General features: G+C 55.2%; 1 protein-coding gene and 1 long non-coding RNA gene across 4 annotated transcripts; one reads left to right on the top strand and one right to left on the bottom strand.

Annotated features, from left to right (window-relative positions):
* Positions 1-7,023: 7,023 nt before the first annotated feature.
* On the bottom strand, positions 7,024-18,682 carry LOC106783331 (uncharacterized). 3 transcript variants are annotated; one of them, XR_011440111.1, is made up of 6 exons: positions 18,417-18,553; positions 18,076-18,253; positions 16,126-16,308; positions 9,823-11,746; positions 8,757-9,218; positions 7,024-7,373 (listed from the first exon to the last, which is right to left on the bottom strand). It is a non-coding gene; the product is annotated as an uncharacterized lncRNA (long non-coding RNA). The 3 variants fall into 3 exon arrangements; XR_011440110.1 differs by lacking the exon at positions 18,076-18,253 and having other exon boundaries at positions 18,530-18,682; XR_011440109.1 differs by lacking the exons at positions 7,024-7,373; positions 9,823-11,746; positions 18,076-18,253 and having other exon boundaries at positions 8,753-9,218; positions 18,530-18,682.
* Positions 9,734-18,896, top strand: KRT71 (keratin 71). The gene is given in 9 exon segments (NM_001346219.1): positions 9,734-10,252; positions 12,606-12,820; positions 13,524-13,584; positions 14,097-14,192; positions 14,553-14,717; positions 14,905-15,030; positions 16,446-16,666; positions 17,248-17,282; positions 18,093-18,896. Coding segments are annotated over 9 exon segments (1,578 nt in total). The 5' UTR covers positions 9,734-9,805; the 3' UTR covers positions 18,305-18,896.
* Positions 18,897-19,142: the final 246 nt, after the last annotated feature.

The raw sequence follows: 19,142 nt of genomic DNA, 5'->3' as shown, positions 1-19,142 counted from the left end.
TTGGAGATTCCTTTGAAGCCCTAGAGGGGAAATCTTGAAGACAGGACCAGTGGCGACAACTTCAGCTCTGTAGTCAGACTTCAGCACGTGGGGCAAAGAGACAGAAGGAATGGGGGCGTGTGGGAGTTTTGGATGGAGAGCAGCCCAGGGCACTGAGGGAGCACCCCCACTGTCCAGTTCACTTGCTCTGTGTAGACCCCCAGTGAAGGTCCGTTTAGGGGCTGAGTCATCCGCCGGGCGATGCTCCTGCTCCCGTGGTCCCTGCGCATGGATTGTCATTCACACCTTTCATTACCTGGTCAACTCTCACTGCTCCTTGGAGATTCTGTTCAGGTTCCCACTCCTCCTAGAAGCCTTCCTGAACCCCCCGGGCTGGGCTGAGTGCCTGCTTTCTAGGATCTCACAGTGCCCGGTGCTTGTCCCCACCGTGCTGTTTCCACATGTGATTGAGATGGTCTGTGTGTCACTGACTCCATCACCACCAGACTTGGCGGTCCCAAGGGCAAGGACTGGCCTTGTTCTTTGCTGGGACTTGCAATTAGTCAACATGCAAGAGAGCTTCACCCGACAGAGACGCCCAGAGAACGGTGTTCCTAGGCCCTTACTATCTAGCACAAATATTTTTCAAAATTTTGAGGGGTAAAACCCACACAAGTATGGCCATTTTGACAAGATCACCAAGACCATTTGTGGAGGAAAGAATAGTCTCTTCAAGAAACGGTGCTGGGAGGAGTTGGCCCCTCCAGTGGCAGTGGTTAAGTTCACGCACTCCGCTTCAGCGGCCCAGGGTTTCGCCGGTTCGAATCCTGGGCACGGACATGGCACCGCCCGTCAGGCCACACTGAGGCGGCGTCCAATATGCCACAACTAGAAGGACCCACAACTAAAAATACACAACTATGTACCGGGGGGGGGGAGGTGGTTTGGGAGAAAAAGGAAAAATAAAATCTTTTTTTTAAAAAAAAAGAAATGGTGCTGGGATAGTTGGATTCCCACATGCAAAAGAGGGAACGTGGACCCTTGCTTCTCACCATGTGCAAAATTAGCTCAAAGTAGATCAACAACCTAATATATAAGGGCTAAAACCATAAAACTCTTAGAGGAAACATAGGGGGAAATCTTCATGACCTTGGATTTGGCAAAAGATTCTTAGATATGATGCCAAAAGCACAGGCAACAAAAGAGAAAATAGATAAATTAAACTTCATCAAAATTAAAAAACTCTTGTTCATCAAAGGACATTATCAGGAAAGTGAAAAGACAACCTGCGGAATGAGAGAAAATATTTGCAAATCATCTATCTGATAAGGCTCTAGTATCCAGAACGTATGAAGAACTCTTACCACTCAGCAATAAAAAGACAAACAACCCAATTAAAAAATGAGCAAAGGATTTTAATGGACCTGTCTTCAAAGATGACATACAAACCGCCAACAAACACATGAAAAGATGCCCCACGTGATTAGTCATCAGGAAAACGCAAATCCAAACCACAATGAGATACCATTGCACATCCTCTAGGGTGGCTGTAATAGAAAATACTGGAAAATAAAAAGTGTTGGCAGGGATGTGGAGAAATTAGGACCTTTGTACATTGCTAGTGGGAATGTAAAATGGTCCGGCCATTGTGGAAAACAGTTGGATAGTTTCCCATAAAGTTAAACATAGGATTGTCATCTGACCGAGCTGATCCACTCCTAGGTGTAAATATGCAAAAGAACTGAAAACAGGTGCTTTGAGAAATTCATGTCCGTGTATGCTCGTAGCAGCCTGTTCACAGTAGCCAGGAGTGGACACAGACTGCTATGGTCTGAAGATTTGTGTCTCTCTAAAATTCACGCGTTGACATTCTAACCCCCAAAGATGCTGTATTGGGAGTTGGGCCTTTGGGAGGTACTTAGGTTATGAGGGCGGAGCCCTCGAATAGGATTAGTGTTCTAATATAAGAGACCCCACAGAGCTCCCTACCTCCTTCCTCCACATGAGGGCACAGCAAGAAGGCACCGGCTGTGAGTCAGGAAGAAGGCCCTCTCCAGATGGTGACTGCGCTCACACCTTGACCTTGAACTTCCCAGCTTCCAGAACTGTGAGAAATAAATTTCTGCTGTTTATAAGCTACCAATCTGTGGTATTTATTACAGCATCCTGAAAGGACTAAGACAGCCCAAATGTCCATCAACAAATGAATGGATAAAAAACACTCAGGGTATACACTTTACAATGGAATATTATTCAGCCATAAAAAGGAAGGAAGTGCTGATACATGCTACAGTGGGGATGAACCTTGAAAACATTACACTAAGTGAAAGAATCCAGTCAAAAGTCACAGACTGTATGCTTCCATCCGTATGAAATGTCCAGAACAGGTAAATCCATAGAGATTTGGTGGTTGCAGGAATTGGGGTATGGGAATGGTGTGTGCCTTCTAATGGGTACTGATGACAGTGTTTGGAACTGGAGGAAGGTGGTGGTTGCATGACATGGTGAATGTACTCTATGCCCCTGAATTGTTCACTTTAAGATGGTTAATTTGAAGTTATGTGAATCTCACCCAGATAAAAAATAGAACTTGGGGATGGTAGCAGAGAAGAGGCCAGAGAAACTGTGTCCCTGAATTTTGCTCCCAGCCTTGCCCACCTTATGGCAAACAGCAACCTGGGATAAAGACAAGGAGAGAAGTTGGGCTAGCAGGAGACGACGTACCCTGCATTCGACTGACCAAGGGCAAGCCTGGGGGATTTGGGGTGTGTGGCAAATGCCTGGCACAGAGCAGTTGCTCAGTAATTGGTGACTGAATCACCAAATGCAACAGAAGATGGCAGTCAGAACATCTGTGCCCTGTCTCCTAGGGCCTCATCCACTCTTGCCTGACACGCCTCCTTCTGCCTCTGACCTTCCATTTTCTGGTCTTTACAAACATCCTCTCTAGGTTCCAAACTTGGCGCAGCACAAGGCTTTAACTGATTCAGCCATTGTCATTGGTCCAGAAAGTCTCATTGAGACTGATGCTCTGTGACCTTGAGAAGTCCCCTTGTCTGTCCTCCTGCCCCTGGGAAGGAATGTTCTTCAGGCCAACTCGTCAGAACCTCTTCTGCTTGTATGTTCTCAGGGATGTTGAAAGAACAAGTCAATGAATGGATGAATTTGATTCCCTCAATTGGTCACCAACTGGGAGTCACCCCATCCCCCACGGCTGCTATTGAAAAAGAATATAATGAAAATGAGATAAGCGCCTCCCACTTGTGTGCCACTAGTGGAGAGGAATGGAGTCCTGGAGATCTGAAAGTGATAGCTAAGCCAAGATGGGCCCATCGTCAGGTGGATTGTCACCAGAAACCCGTGTACACACGCATAGACACGTGCTCATTGGCTCACAGGCTCAGGTCTATGGAAGATACCGAAAATATTTAACAGCTGGTACAATCAGTCACTAACTCTGCACAGTGGCTGTCAGCCACAGACAATCAGGACAGCCATGCCAATCCCTACTGGCTGGACACCCATTCTGCTCATGTCAGCGTTCACGACCACTCACACACAAATGTGCGCCCACACACGTCCTCTGACGTGTATTGGAGCACGTCTGTCAGCTGGCAAGCAGCACTCACAATTCCTGTCACAGGCCCCGGAACCTGGGCCCCAGGAGCGGAGAGCATTGCCCGGCTCAGAGGGACTGTTAGATGATTTTAGGCTGGAGGATGCACACAGCACTGGGGCAATAGGGCTGTGTGCAGAAAGGTACAGCCGACCCTGACAGGGAGGGTGGAAATCCGGGGAAATCAGGGAGGCTTCTCAAAGGAGGTGTGTCTTTTTTTTTTTTTTTAATAAAGATTTTATTTTGTTTTCCTTTTTCTCCCCAAAGCCTCCTGGGTACACAGTTGTATATTCTTCACTGTGGGTCCTTCTAGTTGTGGCATGTGGGACGCTGCCTCAGCGTGGTTTGATGAGCAGTGCCCTGTCCGCGCCCAGGATTCAAACCAACGAAACACTGGGCCGCCTGCAGCGGAGCGCACGAACTTAACCACTCGGCCACGGGGCCAGCCCCTTGGTTTGTCTTAAAGGATAGGACAAGCCTGCCCCAGTGGGCAGGAGACTGGGAGAACAACGCAGAGCGCGACACCGGGGAGAAGCATGATGCATGTGAGAGTTACATGGAATCATCTCATGAGCACCCCAACCCCATCTTTACCTAGGTCCAGAAATCACATTGATTTTCCTCAAAAGAGCACAGAGGGCAGAGAAGGGGAGCGAGGGTCGGCTCCGGCTGGCCGGAGTGTCTGGGACAGGAAGGGAAGAGTGTGGGCGAGGCCAGTCCTGGTGAGCACAGTTCTTCACACTGTCATTCAGATTTTGGGAAGACAAACAGCAGGGAACAAGAACAGGAGGTTGTGGGAGGCTGGAGGTGGCGTGTGCCCCCGGAATGGGGCAGGCATCTGCCAGGGACACTTGCACACGAGAAAGCCAGGACAGTGTAGAGGCTGCGAGCGTGGACTGCAGCCAGGCTGCTGGTCGAACCCTGGCTCAGCTCCTCATTAGCTGTGCGGGCTCGAGTAAGTTACTCAACTTCCTTGTGCCTCAGTATCTCCATCTGTAAAACGGGGATGATCACAGTGCCCGCCTCCTAGGACTGTGAGAATGAAAGGAGTTAATACATGTGAAGCGTTGGAGCAGGGCCTGGCAGGGCTCACGCTATGTGTTAGCTATTATTACTGTACCGTCATTATTATTATTTACAGGTGCCTCCCATCTACCTGGGGGAGTAGGTGGGGCGGGCGTTAGTACCCCCTTTTTAGAGATGTGGAAACAGAGGCTTAGGAAATTGGGAGACCTGTCCCTGGTCACACGGCAGGGCCAGGACCTGAGTCCTCAGAGTCCCAAGTCCACACACTTTGCCAGAGGCTTGAAGTGGGGCTGGAGGAAGGAGGTGGCCAGCAAAGTGCAAAGGAGGTGCTCCCCGCCACGGAGCTGAGCGAGGAGGAGGCGAGGGGGCCAGGGCTTCCCTGGAGGGTACCTCTGGCAGCCATATGGCAGGATGGGAGCAGGTCGAGTGCCTGGCGGGACAGCCCTCCCCCGTCCTTTATACACCAGCTCCTCTGGGGTGAGCTCACCGTCAGCCTTGCCAGCTGCAAACCTGCTGAACAGCTATCCTGCCCCCAGATGAGCGGCTCTGATTGTGGCCGAGACCCCCAGGGACTGGGCTCCATCCAGCTGGCTTGGGGCTGAGGGCCCCGCCTGCTTGAAACCACAGGAGGATATAGGGGTACGAGGAGGGGGTTTGTGGGGAGTCACAGACCCCATGCTCATTTCCTGGGCCCGTCTGCTGAGGAGAGCTGGCAGGACTCAAGCCAATGTCATCCAAACAGCCCAGCTCATTCTCTCTAATTTTGGAGACAATTAGTTGCTCAGAGAACCACCTGCCCCTCTCTCTGTGCCTCCAGCATCTCCCCACCCCGACTCCTACTCACACAGCAGCTGGATTCTGCTTCCTCAAACACGTATTGTTCAGGCTCGGCTCAGCTCCAGAGCCCTCAATGGCTCCCTATCACTCGCCTTATCACATGCCCAGCCTCGGATCTGGGGTCCCTCCACCCACAGTTGCCTTTCACTTGTGATTTCTCTGGCCTGGAGGGTCCTTTCCTCACAAATGCCCTTCCTCCTGCCAGCCTGGGCTGCTTTCACCATTCCTCACTGCCAGTCTACCCAAGCCCTTTTCCCTTAAAACCCCCTTCTCCAGGCAGCCCCTGCGGATTCAGTGTCCCCAGATCCTGCCTCTCCTCTGTGTGTTCCCCTTTCCTCTCACCCAGCAATTACCCCCTCAGATTGTACTAGATTTTCTTGCCTTTCTCTCTCTGGGGCCTTCTGTGGAGGCTTCTCAGACCCCAGAATGCTGAGAGTGGGGAGCCAAGGGGTCCTAATTGAGGCCATGGGATCATCATGACCATGTCAGACTGACCATCGTCACAGAGGAAGAAACAAAAATACAAAGAAAGCTACAAATGATTTGTGTAAACCAAACAAAACATTTTGGTTACAAAACCAAGAGCCATATAAATGTAGTTTGTTTAAGAAGCCACGTAAATTTTCCTTGAACGGACAAGCGAGATCCTCCCGGTGCCGGGGGTTTGAGTCTCTGATCTGACACACGTCCCCCCGCATTTCACAGAGGAATGATGCTGTGGCTCAGAGACATCTGTGCTTGGCCAAGCGTCACTCAGGATTTAATTCCCGCTGAGAACACAGGGCCATCCCAATACCACAAATGATGTGAGGAAGAGGTGAAGCTGGGACGTGGGACGCGGTAGATGACATCTTGTCTCCCCCACCAGCTGGAGAGGCCTCCTGCCCCCGAGCCTCCGCGGATCGCAGTGAAGGCTGGGGCAGCACCTTCATAACCTTGGTGAGCCGCTCCCAGTCCTGGATTGTTCAGTCCCTTCCTTTTTCCCTCCAGCAAAGACGCAAGCACCCCAGGAGCTCCACCTGGGCCCACCCTTCCTGTGGGTGGCCCAGAACGCTCCCCTTTCCTCTTCTATCATCACCCTCATCAACAACATTGGGTGTTTCATTCCTGAAGGCCAGTATCTGATGAATGATTTCACGCTAGGGTGTTAATGACTTGTTAATAGCTCGCTGAGATGCTTTTCCCAGGGACACCTGCGTTTGGAGGGAATCCAGAAACTAAGTTCTTTGAGGGCAGGATAATTTGTACTGCCCTCCTCAGCACTTGGTAGGTGCTCAATAAATATTTGATAAATGGATCAATACCAGTAGACTCGATGTTTGAAACGTGCTTCCTGCCGAGATTTGTACCTGGCAAGCTCTTCTGAGACAGCGGCTCTTATTATTATTATTTCTAGTGGCGAATTCTTCATTATCAGAGATGGTCTGAGGGGGGAGATTCCTTGAGCTTGGGACCACTGGGAGGACCAGCCCTCCGTGTTCCCCAACAGCAGGTGACACTGTATGGGAAGGTGCTGATCCAGACACCCTCTCCCGGGGGGAAGGAAGGAGAGGAGAAGACAGGCCGATTTTTGAATTCCACTTTACTTTCTACTTTTGGTAATTGACAGCATTTATTGAACATCGACTGTGTACCAGGCGTTTACTGAGCGCTTGACATGTGTAATTGTCACGACTACCCCATGAGTTTATGATCCCACTTACAGCTGGGGAAGCTGAGGCTTAGAGAGGGGGAGCACTACCCGGTGCTGGAGTGAGATTCCGACCCCTGGAGGCCAGGCTCCCACCTGGTGCCATTCTAGGGGTTGCAGGCCCGGGAGCTCCCCGAAGATGCACTGTCCCTGAGTGGCTGCTGCTCCAACAACCATCAGTCCTCGGTCACCTGGGAAGGGATGTCCAGGAGCTGGGCCCGGGTCCTGAGGGAAGGTACAGAGGGAAGAGTCGGCCGCGGGACATGGAACCCTCATCCAGGCCCCAGCCCGAGGGAAGGCAGGAGCCTACACACAGGTGTCAGCGGACAGAGGCATCCAGGGCACAGCGGAGGAGATGGCACTAAATCCGGGGTTTGATGCAGGAATTTGAAAGAGTAGAAGGATTTGGATCAGAAGAGATGCGGAGAGAGGGTGTTCCAGGCTGGGGAGGAATAGTTCAGCAAAATGTTGGAGGTATTGGAAGAGGAGGCCTGCACGTGAGATGGCCTTGGCCGGAGCAAGGAGCAGCGAGGAGGGCAGTCGCGGGAAGAGGCAGGGGCAGGGCCGCAGTTGCAGGGACGTTGACTTCTGGGCTGGGGGGGCAGCCAAGCACGTGAGAGAAACATACAGCCAGCAAAGCCATCGAGGGGACCACCGTGTGAGGACTGGGTTCCAGGGGCGTGAAGGGCCTTTGGCGTTGCATCATGAGCTCCTGTGTCCCAGTGCTGGGCACAAGGCCTGGCACACAGTGAGCGCTCAGTAGAGATCTGCCGAAGGGAGAGAGTGAGGGAGGGAGGAGTATGCTAGGTGGCCTCTGATCTGGAGGACCTTCTACTCTCCTTACAAAGGAAAACTGAGGTGGCAAGTGACACAGCCTTCCGAGGAACCTCGTGGGAGCTGCCCGTGGTGTCATGGTACTTCAGCACATGCCAAGAACATGCTAAGGGAGAGAGACAAGGGGAGCTCCGAACCAGGCTGTGCTGACCCAGGAAGACGTCTGGGAAGAGGGCAGGATGGCGAGAGAGTAGAGCAGGAGGTAGTGAAGGGAGAGAGGGAAAGATGGATGGGAGCTGGAGAGGAGGGGTGGAGAGAGAAGTGGGGAAAGAGAGAAGGGAGGGAAACAGACATTCTGGTGAACCCTGGAGACAGAATGGCAGGGGGCAGGTGGGGAGGAGGGCAGGGGAGGGGGAGGGAATGGATTCCAGGTCAACCCCTAACAAAATGAGAGAAAGCCCCATACCAGCCTGGCTCCGGGTCCTCCTCCCTCCTGCGCCCACACGCAGCCAAGAGTCCCAGCCCCCCATGGAGCCCAGCGGGAACCTCTGGGCAAGGGCAGTCTCCAGGGAGAGAACTGGCCACGAGTGGAACAGGAGCCACAGCAGCAGCAATCATGGGGGAGGCCTGGAGCGCCTCGCAGAAGCCAGGGACCCAGGATGGAGCGGACAGCAGGCAGATTCTGGGGCAGGATCGAGGGGCTGTTTGGAGCAGGACGGCCCCGTGCTCACTGGCCCACCCCCTGCGGAGGCCAGCACCCCTGGGAGGGCCCCGGCCGGCCTGTCTCCTTGGCTCGCAGGCGTCTGGAGGGGCGTGGGAGGAGTTCTGTCTCACCTCAACAGCAGCTCCTTTATTTGAGCTCTAAACAGAGGGCTCCTGTCCTCAAGCTGCTCCTGGTCTCATTAGCAGGTACACATTGTAGAGAAGACAGAAATGAGGAAACGGACCGCCCAGGAGTCTCTCCTTGAGAACTCCAGGCCCGGGGGGGGGGCTCTCTCTGTCATCTCCATACCTCCTTCCAGTTGATTCCCTGAATTTCACAACCACCTGCCCCAACTCCATCCTCCGTTCTCTTCCTTCCGTCCAGTGCTGGAAGGGCTGGACGTCAACTGTCCCTTGCACAGCCTGTAGCCTCTCTTATCACAGGAGTTTGAGAGGTGAAGGGTGGGGGTCCCATTTCTTGAGATGGACTTGGCCTCCTGTGTCCACACTTGGCTCTGGCCTGGGCTGCTCATGTCCCATGCTGGGGAGAGGGTCACTCTACCCCAACACTTCAGCAGAGAGAGCTGCTGTCCTCTGTGGGTTAGGAGAAGAGGCCGTCAGTGGGGTGTGCCTCCAGGAGGCCCAGGGGAGAGGTTAACGCCTGGATGAACGGCTGTGTCAGAGAAAGAAGGAGACACAGCTATAGTTGGGGCCCCAGGTACCCAGTCGCCTGCCCTGTCCAGGGAAGCCCATGACCTCCCTGCTCCCTGATCCCCCAAGAGGAAGCCCCCAAGCCAGAGGAGATTAATCAGGACAAGGACGGTGCAGTGCCAGTGACGTCCCCCTGGAGAGGCTGGGCCTGGGGCAAATTACCCTATAACAGCAGGTTAATTAGATAAGCCCCAAATTACATGAGCAAGGCTTGCAAGCCCAGCAATTTGAAGGTTTCATGTTGTTTCAGAGGTGGGGAGGGCTTGATCTCGAGCTCAGCATGGAGAAAATGACTTCTTGCTCCCAGGCAAGCCAAACCCACGAATTAAGCTCTCAACGGCCCATCCATGAGCCCCAGCGCCAAGCACATATAAGGAAGGGCACCTGCTGGTCCTCAGTGCACCCTACAGAGCCCGTGTGGGATTTTGCCTCCGTCCTTCCTGCGCCTGAGCTCCATCACCACGAGCAGCATGAGCCGCCAATTCACCTGCAAGCCAGGAGCTGCTGCCAAGGGGGGCTTCAGCGGCTGCTCAGCAGTGCTCTCGGGGGGCAGCTCCTCCTCCTACCGTGCAGGGGGCAAAGGGCTCAGCGGGGGTTTCGGAAGCCGGAGCCTCTACAACCTGGGCGGCGCCCGGAGCATCTCCTTCAATGTGGCCGGTGGCACCGGGAAGAGTGGAGGGTATGGATTTGGCCGGGGTCGGGCCAGTGGCTTTGCTGGCAGCATGTTTGGCAGTGTGGCCCTGGGGCCCGTGTGCCCGACTGTATGCCCGCCTGGAGGCATCCATCAGGTCACTGTCAACGAGAGCCTCCTGGCCCCCCTCAACGTGGAGCTGGACCCTGAGATCCAGAAGGTGCGCGCCCAGGAGCGGGAGCAGATCAAGGCGCTGAATAACAAGTTCGCCTCCTTCATTGACAAGGTGGGTCTGCTAGGACCTGGGGAACCTGTGCACAGCCCTTCTCTTCTCTTCTTGGAACATAAGCTTTGTTACAGCAGAAGAGATTGAGGTTAGAGATGAGGAGGCCCTTACTGTGGACAAGGCAGGTGTTTTCTACCATCAGGGTGACTTATGTAAGATTCCCTGCGTGGTCTTTCCTCAGAGAAGACAAGTAGGTCAATCTCTACTGGCAGAGGCTTGTCAGGGTCTCCAAAGGGAGACCCCTGCTTCTTACTCTTGAGGGCCAGCGTGGTGCCATTGCTAAGCTTGGGGCCCATGGAGCTGTGTGCAGAAAAAGCCAGTGAGAGGGCATCTGCCCCAGAATAACTGGGGAGGCTCGTCCTTCTCCCGTTTGTTGCGAGCCACTCTCGTGCGCTGGTCCTTTGACCGATGGATCAGGAGCATCAGTGTGCGGTCATTCATGGGGGCTCATCCCCGGGCATTTGTTCCTGTGGGCTGAGCACTCAGGGCAGTGGGGAAGAGGTCTCCACACGGCTCAGACCTGGCTTGGACCCTGCGTGGCTGTGTAGAGAGTTAGCTATCCTGTCTGTGCCTCTGTTTGCTCATCTCTACAAGGGAGATAATGACCTGCCTCTTGAGGTCGTTGTCAGGTTTATTAAAGAAAATGCATGTGAAGATCTTGGCACAGTGCCTGCCGCATACGAAGTCCTCCCCACACGGTGGTTACTGTTACTGTCACTTTTATCTCTGGAGAGCTACGAGACGGGTGTTGAGATGGAGAGGGATGAAAGGCCTGGAAGAGGCCTCGGGGGATCCTCTGGTCCAGATTGGCCTCTGACTTTCCTCAGATAAGAAACCTGCTCCCATTTTATGAGTCAGCAAAAGCACGGTGGGAATTGTCACGCCCAAGGTCATCTGGGGGAGGGAAGGTGAGCTCGGACTCTCAGCCACCTGCCTCCAGAGCCAGTGCTGAGGACTGGAGGGCCACGTTGGCTGCATAAGGATGGGTCAGCCCAGGACAGAGCCTGTGGTTGAGACGGTCAGTGGCCGTCAGAGCCTGCCCCCCGCGCCTCTAGACTCCTGCTGAGAGGATTCCCTGTGCCCGCTCACTCAGGGGCAGCGCCGTCTCTGTGGCTCCTTACTCCTCTCAGCCACTTCACATCTGGAAGATCAAAGTGTTCTGAGGTTTGGGGTCTAGAGGGGTGGGAGTAGACTGACCTTCGGCTGGGCTGTCAAACCCCATTCAGGGGTAAAGTCCAGAGACACGGAAAGAAAGATGCACATGAAGACAGTCATGTCTGTGAGAAAAGGTGGTCTGCCCGGGGTGAGGGGGAACAGGTTCAAAGGCCTGGGTGATTCCCAAATAAATTTAGTCTCTAGAGGAGGACAATCCCATAATCCCAGGCAGCCAGGGAAGATGGTGCCTCCTATCAGCAATCCAGATGTGTCCGTGTGTGGTCCAGATGCGAATGGTGGTGTCCTGGATGTAGGGTTCCTCGGTGGTTAATACTCAGTCTATGGATAAACATGAGAAAGTCGGGATTGGTTAAACCAAACCAAATGCTGGAGGACCTGCTGGCGGCTAGCTGTTTGGTGGCTAATCCCATCTCAACACTGGACCCCAGACAGTTTTCTAAGGTCCTGTATTTCTGACTTTGGGGAGCACAACCTTATTTAAACAGCAGTTGTGCTCATGAGGATTAAGAGAAGTCACATTTTCAAAGCCGTCCTCCCTAAAACCAAACAAGAGAGGTACACGCAGATCCACCCCCGCGGTCGTTTCCCGGCCCGGTGAGGCCGTGATGGCGCGGGGGCTCCATCTGTCCGTCTCGCCCCGTGTGCCAGGCTTGCTCCAGGAAGCTGGTTCTGAGGAGCAGGACTGGTAGGGGCGGGTGGAAGAGGCCAGGAGCAGAGATGGAGTTGGGGACTGACGCAGGAATTTGGAATATCCAGAAACTCTTGGACCGTGGAGCCTCACTGAACTTGATATGTTGTAAAATGAAGCGCAGACTCTCCCTTCATTACAGTGGCCACTCTTCCCAAAGATGGACCCAGCCTGAGTCTCTCCTGGTATTTTCAGGCACATCTCTGCCCTGAGCTGGTTTCCCCTGCTGGGTTGAGTGACCTCATGCTTTGGTTATGGGGACACATGTCCGGGTTCAGTTCTGGGCTCCACCACTTGTTAAACCATTGGACCTTGGAAAGAGGCTAAACCTCTCCATGCCTCAGTTTCCTTTCCATCAAACAGGATTACCGATTCGCCCACCTCACGCAGCTGTTGTCAGGGGTGAAGGAGAAAACGCACAGTGCCCTGCGAGTGACAGGCGTGACTGTTTCCGTGGGGGCTCAACCGTCTCTGGGCTTTGGGTTCCAGGTGCGGTTCCTGGAGCAGCAGAACCAGGTGCTGGAGACCAAGTGGGAGCTGCTGCAGCAGCTGGACCTGAACAACTGCAAGAACAACCTGGAGCCCATCCTGGAAGGTTACATCAGCAACCTGCGGAAGCAGCTGGAGACGCTGTCCGGGGACCGGGTGAGGCTGGACTCGGAGCTGAGGAGCGTGCGGGACGTGGTGGAGGACTACAAGAAGAGGTGAGCGGAGGGGACCCCCTGCAGCTAGACAACGCCCCTGTCCCTCTGAGCTCGTCCTGCAGGGGCGGGCCCCTTGGGGAGCCGCCGCTACCCCAGCTTAAAGCTTTTGGAGGTGGGGGGTGGTGTTCCTCGTCATACCAGGTAGAATCACGCCAACAAAACTCTGGAACTTACTCCCTGCACCTGCAGCCTCTGGCCTGGCATGTAGGACAATTACCCAGTTAGTTGGACAGTGGGCAGAGGGTTATATCTCTGGCTCTGGGGTGAGGGAAACCTTGGGTAAACCACTCGTGTTCTCCCTGAGCTTCTGTGTCCTCATTGGTGACAAGGGGCTTAATAAATCCATGCCCCGCCCAGAACTGCCGTGAGGAGAAGTGAGGGAAATGCTCCCGTCCATTTGTAGGCTTTATTCAGATTTTGAGGGAGGAGGTTATCTCTTGCTTCCTCAGAGATTTCCCACAGGACATTCGCTCCACATGCTCCTTCCTCATTTTTGAAGCTGGATCTTCAACAATCTCCTTCTTCCAAACCTGGTTACCATGTCCCCTCCTCCAGGAAGCCTTCCTTGCCTGGCTGGCCCCACTGGCCCAGTCCTCTGAAGCCCCTCAGCACGGGCACACCGCTCTGCACTCGGGGTCTTCCCTGGGCAGATAAGGGTTCTCAGTGAGATCTACTAACCCATCGAGCCCTGGCTTTCCTGCAGGTACGAGGAAGAAATCAACAGGCGGACGGCTGCAGAGAACGAGTTTGTGCTGCTCAAGAAGGTGAGAGGAGAGGCGGGCACAGAGTCCAGGGTGGCCTGGGACGAGGCGGAGCCGAGCCTGCCCATGTGCTCTGCTCTCAGAGAAAGTGAACTGACTCAGAAATAGTGAGGTGAAGGTAGGGGAGACCACGATGAAAGACTACCCAGAAAAAGGAATAAAAAGGCGGGAGGATGGTGACCTTCCTAGTGTTTAACATGGACAGGGTTGTCCACAGTGAAGAGCAGCAGAGGATGACACACAGGGGCTCCCCCTGTTGCTGTGGGGTCCGGGCTCAGGGAGGACTGACAGCAGCCTGGCTGGGCTCCCTTCCTTGGAGGGGCACCCCATCCCTGCTGAGTGAGCAGATTCTCAGGAAGGTGCAGCCGGGGCCTCTTGCTCCTCCTCCTCCTTTTCCATGAGCCTTCCAAAGAGGACAGGGTAGCTGTTTCCCAGTGCAGTGCACCCAGGCTGGGTGGGTGTTGCCTCCTTGGCTGTACCGGCAGTGACTGGAGCATGGCTGGGGCATCTTTCAGGACGTGGATGCAGCTTATGCCAATAAGGTGGAGCTGCAGGCCAAGGTGGACTCCATGGACCAGGAGATCAAGTTCTTCAGGTGCCTCTTCGAAGCCGTAAGTCCCTCTCTCACTCGACCCCTCTGAGGGCGGCCAGTGGGTAAACCTCTGTTCTGGGGGCTGGGTGAGGCACTGGGGTCCTGCTCCCAGAGGGGCCACCCTGGTTAGCCGTTCATCTCCCATTCCAGCCCTGAGAGGCTCCCATCTGCACCCTGTAGGTGGGAAGGAAATGGGCCAGGCCCTGAACCATGGTGGCAGGAATCCATCTGAGGTCTGGAGGGAACTCGCTTCGCTCAGAAAGCAAGAGCCTTGGGTCAAGCCTCTAAGTTGGCATCGCCGGGGTTTGCCCACCTGGCTTGGGGGAGGTTGCCAGCCTCAGACAGTCAAGTTCTAAGACCATCCCTGTTTCCCCTGCAGGAGATCGCTCAGATCCAGTCCCACATCAGCGACATGTCCGTCATCCTGTCCATGGACAATAACCGGGACCTGAACCTGGACAGCATCATCGACGAGGTGCGCGCCCAGTACGAGGAGATCGCCCTGAAAAGCAAGGCGGAAGCTGAGGCCCTGTACCAGACCAAGGTGAGGTGGGCCGGGCCGGGCACCCCAGTAGGCATGAGCGCTGGGCCTGGCCGTTCCCAGACCAAAGGCAATGGCCAGTTAAGCGTCCAGCGTGCTCTTCCCTCATGACATCCCCAAGCCCGAGCTGTCATGTGCCCCCGACTTGCTCATCATGCTCATTGATGGCTCTGTGCTTCGGGGCCCCCAGTTCCAGGAGCTGCAGCTGGCGGCAGGCCGGCATGGCGACGACCTCAAGAACACCAAGAACGAAATCTCCGAGCTCACCCGGCTCATCCAGAGAATCCGCTCAGAGATCGAGAACGTGAAGAAGCAGGTGAGGGACCGGTCGTCCGGCGCCTGAGGTGGGCGGGCGCAATTGGAGGGGAGAGGAGTTGGCCGGGGACGTGGGCCTCCCAAATCTCTGCCCAGGAGAGGAAAGGGGCCAAGGAAGTCACTGCCTCAGACGCTTAAAGCAGACGTCCCTGGTGCATCTCATCTCCTACTCACCCCGAGACCTCTACTTTGAGGTCCCCTCCCCGCCCCAGGGAGCTCCTCTCATCCCCCAGGCTGGGCTGGACCGCATCCCCTACAGCATCCCCCTAATCAATGTGCTCTCCTGGCACCTGTGCTTCCCGGTACTTGTCACACTTCTGTCACTGCCCTACATTGGTCTGTCCCTTCTTCTATGGATGTGAAAGAGGCAGGGAGCAGCTGCGTTGTCCCCACTGTGTTCCCAGCATCTGGTACAGTGCCTGGCATGTAGCAGCAGCTTAGTAAACATCTGTTTATTAAACGATTGAGGAGAAGTGGGCTCAGAGAGCATCCCTCGAAGTACCTTCTGTGGATATTTATTAAGGCCTTTCTCGGAGTTGCTCCAAGGAATATAGGCTGCAGTCTCGGCTTTAGTAGGTGGGCGACAAGATGCACATGTGTAATAAAACGGCAGCAGCTCCTCTCGTTTTAGCACGCTGGGTCCTCATAAAGACCCTGTGAGGCGAGCACTGCCCCTTGCCACAGAGCAGGGAACGGAGGCTCAGAGAGGTTCAGTGGGTTGCACAGCTGGTAAGTGGCAGAGCCGAGGTCTAAACCAAGTCTGCTGACTCCTCGTCCAGTGCTCTTTCCACTCTCCCATGGGCTTTAGCACTTAGCAGCTCTGTGACGTTGGGCAGGTCCCTTGTCCTCCCTGCACAGGGCATTGTAAGGACCAGACGAGCTAAGGTTTGTAAGAGGCCTGGAGAGGGCTGAGGGCAGGGCCCGGCATACGGCAAGCGCTTGGGAAATAACAGCTGGCCTTGGGGAATCTCCTTCCCTGCGCCCCTTTTCCGTGGTCCCAGGCACCTGGGCAACCACTGTCCTACCTGCAACATCGTATTCCAATGATCTCTCCTCCCAGACTTTAAACAACTCAAGAGCAGAGAACCAATCTTACTCGTTTTGTATCCCCGGCACAGGGTGCCCAAGTAAATGTCTTTGCGATGAACTGAAGTGGTGCTGGGTTGGCCATCATCCCAGGAGGGCAGGATGCGCTATTCTTCATCACCACCACCATCTAAACGCAGGGAGTTGAGTTAGAGCTAAGGAGGGACTTGCCAGCTCCAGAGGGGTCTCCAATCTAGAAGAGAGCACAGGGTGTAAGGAGTGGGGAGGTGGGCATCTCTGCCCCGGAATCTCAAAGAATGAGCAGGATCTAGATGTGAATGGCTCCAGTCACCCCTTCCAGCTTTCCAATGTCTCCAACTCTTTGTTTAGGCTTCCAACCTGGAGACGGCCATCGCTGATGCCGAGCAGCGGGGGGACAACGCCCTGAAGGACGCCCGGGCCAAGCTGGACGAGCTGGAGGCCGCCCTGCATCAGGCCAAGGATGAGCTGGCCCGGATGCTGCGCGAGTACCAGGAGCTGATGAGCCTGAAGCTGGCCCTGGACATGGAGATCGCCACCTACCGCAAGCTGCTGGAGAGCGAGGAGTGCCGGTGAGGGGGATGGGCTCCGGCAGGAAGACCCCAGGGGTTTGGGAAGGACCAAAGGAGAAAGCCTAACACATCCTAATCCAGAAAAGATGAGTTCCTGGGGAGTGAAGGGGTGGCGATGACAGAAATAATAAGTACTTAATAATACCTATCCCCGCCCCCATCGCAAAAACCACACAAAACCCCTCTGCTACATTAGACCTCTTGTTCCATCTTCCCTACCCGTCCAGCAAGTCACAAGCTTGTCAGCGATGTCCCAGGATGGCCCCTCCAGCTTCCCCAGTGTTCTCAGAGATGGAAAGGCTCAGTGCCAGGCCTGGTCCTGGGGAGGTGTGCACGTTGCCCGCACATGTGCACCTCACACCAACTACTGTTTGACTTGGGTTGTCGCCGGGGTACCCCAAAGATTCAGGGGTGGCCCCCACCTCTTCTCAAGCTCTGCTTATGCCCAAGAAACCCTGGAATTTCCCCAGGTGGCTGTTGGGTTCAGAAACCCACGTCAGGCCAGTGAGGGCCCTAGCTGTGAGGTTAATAGATTGTGGTTGGATGACTGCTTGCTCTTATTTTGTTTTTCGCCCTAACAGGATGTCAGGAGAATTTCCCTCCCCTGTCAGCATCTGTAAGTACTTGTGTGCTTGGACCTAAAATAGTACAATTTGTGGGCTGGAAAGGCCCTTGATCACACACACCCTATGTGTGTAGATGTGCAATCTAAGGACCAGAGAGGCAAAAACTGACTGAGATCACACAGCCAGCTGGCAGAGGCATGGTCAGCAATCAGGCCTCCTGACTCCCAGCCCAGGCCTCTTTCCTCCTTATCACTCTGTCTCCCTGGTCCCAGGGATGGCAGCCCGGAAGGCTGTCACCACGGGGATGGGGAAAGCAAGAAACTGAGTATGGGTGTGTGTGAGGCTTGGGGAGCCAGGTGTGCAAGTTGTAGTCAGCCCTGGGCTGGGGGATTAGAGGGGACGAGTGATGGGGGACCTCAGAGGTCAAGCTGGCAGCGTGGGATCTCTGGGTTCCTCAGTGGGGCTAAGAGAGTTAAACCAGAGCTTCCGAAAGATGCCATCTGTGGGACAGCTAGGAGGAAGGAGGGGTTGGGGGCTGGGAAGTTTAGCAAAAATGCCAATAGAAGGGGCAGTGGGTGGGCGTCCAGAATGACAGATGCCTGCATTGGAACGTGGACCAAAGGGATGGGCCTCTGAGAGTTAAGAATCAGCCAGATTGGCTGTAAGCTGGGCAAGCCAAGAGCAGGACGTGGGGGAAACTGTCTCTGGGACATTTTCCCCTCGAAGGGGGGCAGCTGTGACCAGAGCCCCCACATAACGCATCACGCCAAGGACAGCCCCATCTGTCCTGGGGAAGGTGGCTTCCTCTTAGTTCCACCCCAGCTCTGCCCGAGGGGTGCTGACCTGCTCTCCCTCTGCAGCCATCATCAGCAGCACCAGCGGCAGCGGTGGCTATGGCTTCCGGCCCAGCTCGGTCAGCGGCGGCTACGTGGCCAACAGCGGCAGCTGCATCTCTGGAGTCTGCAGCGTCCGTGGCGGGGACAGCCGGAGCCGGGGCAGTGCCAGCGACTACAAGGACACGCTGGGGAAGGGCTCCAGCCTGAGCGCCCCCTCCAAGAAAGCCAGTCGGTAGAGAGGGCTGCCTGTGCCCCCTGCCACCCTCGTGTCCCCAGCTCTGGCTCCCACATGCACCCTCCCCAGCCGCTGTCAGCCCCATCCCCACCCTGCTGGCCCTGCTCTTGTACCTCGGGCGCTGGCTTTGGTCACCCACTTCTCCCAGCCTGAGTCTTCCTGGGCCTGGACAGGTGTGGGTGACTAAGCTTGGTGAAATTCCTCCCTGCTCGTGCCTGGTGCTCACCTCCTTGGCTGTAGTCAGCTCGGCCCCTGGCTCCCAGCCTTCCGTCCTCTGCCCAGCCTCTGGCTCAGTTGCTGACTTTTGTGTCTGGCCTCCTGAGCTCACAATGGGGCCTTTGTCCCGGCTCCTGCCCGTGCTGGGAGCTGGCTCTGTGTTCAAGAAAAGCAGGACTGAAGGACAAACTGCCAAGAGAGGCCAGTCCCCGCCCCCGCCGGGCTCCGTCTCACGGCTCATTCTGAGTGGGACCGAGCACGACTCGGGGTCTCTATCTCCCCTCCTGCACCCAGAAGCAGAGAAGAGGAGGCTCGCTCGCTTCTCTTTTCTTCTTACAGCCCCTCCCGTTGCATCCTCAATAAACAGCGCAATCTGACGCTCGGTCTCTGAGTGTTCAAGGTGTGCACACGCACCTCCGTTCAGATGCTCCTGAGAGCAGGTGCCGCACACCTGCACGGATGGACACACCGGGACACACACAACACACCACTGCGCATCACCAGTGCATCCACATTTCTAGGTCCATTTTCTCTGGAGAGCAGAGGAAGAAGAAGCTCTCGGAGCACACGTGGTGGAGGGGCTGGGAGCACGGTTGGGCGGCAGGGAGATGAAGTGCCTCCAA

The sequence above is a fragment of the Equus caballus genome, chromosome 6, assembly GCF_041296265.1.
Source record: "Equus caballus isolate H_3958 breed thoroughbred chromosome 6, TB-T2T, whole genome shotgun sequence".
Lineage (NCBI taxonomy): Eukaryota > Metazoa > Chordata > Mammalia > Perissodactyla > Equidae > Equus > Equus caballus.
The sequence above is the reverse complement of the archived record's forward strand: the minus strand, read 5'-3'. Positions and strand labels throughout refer to the sequence as shown.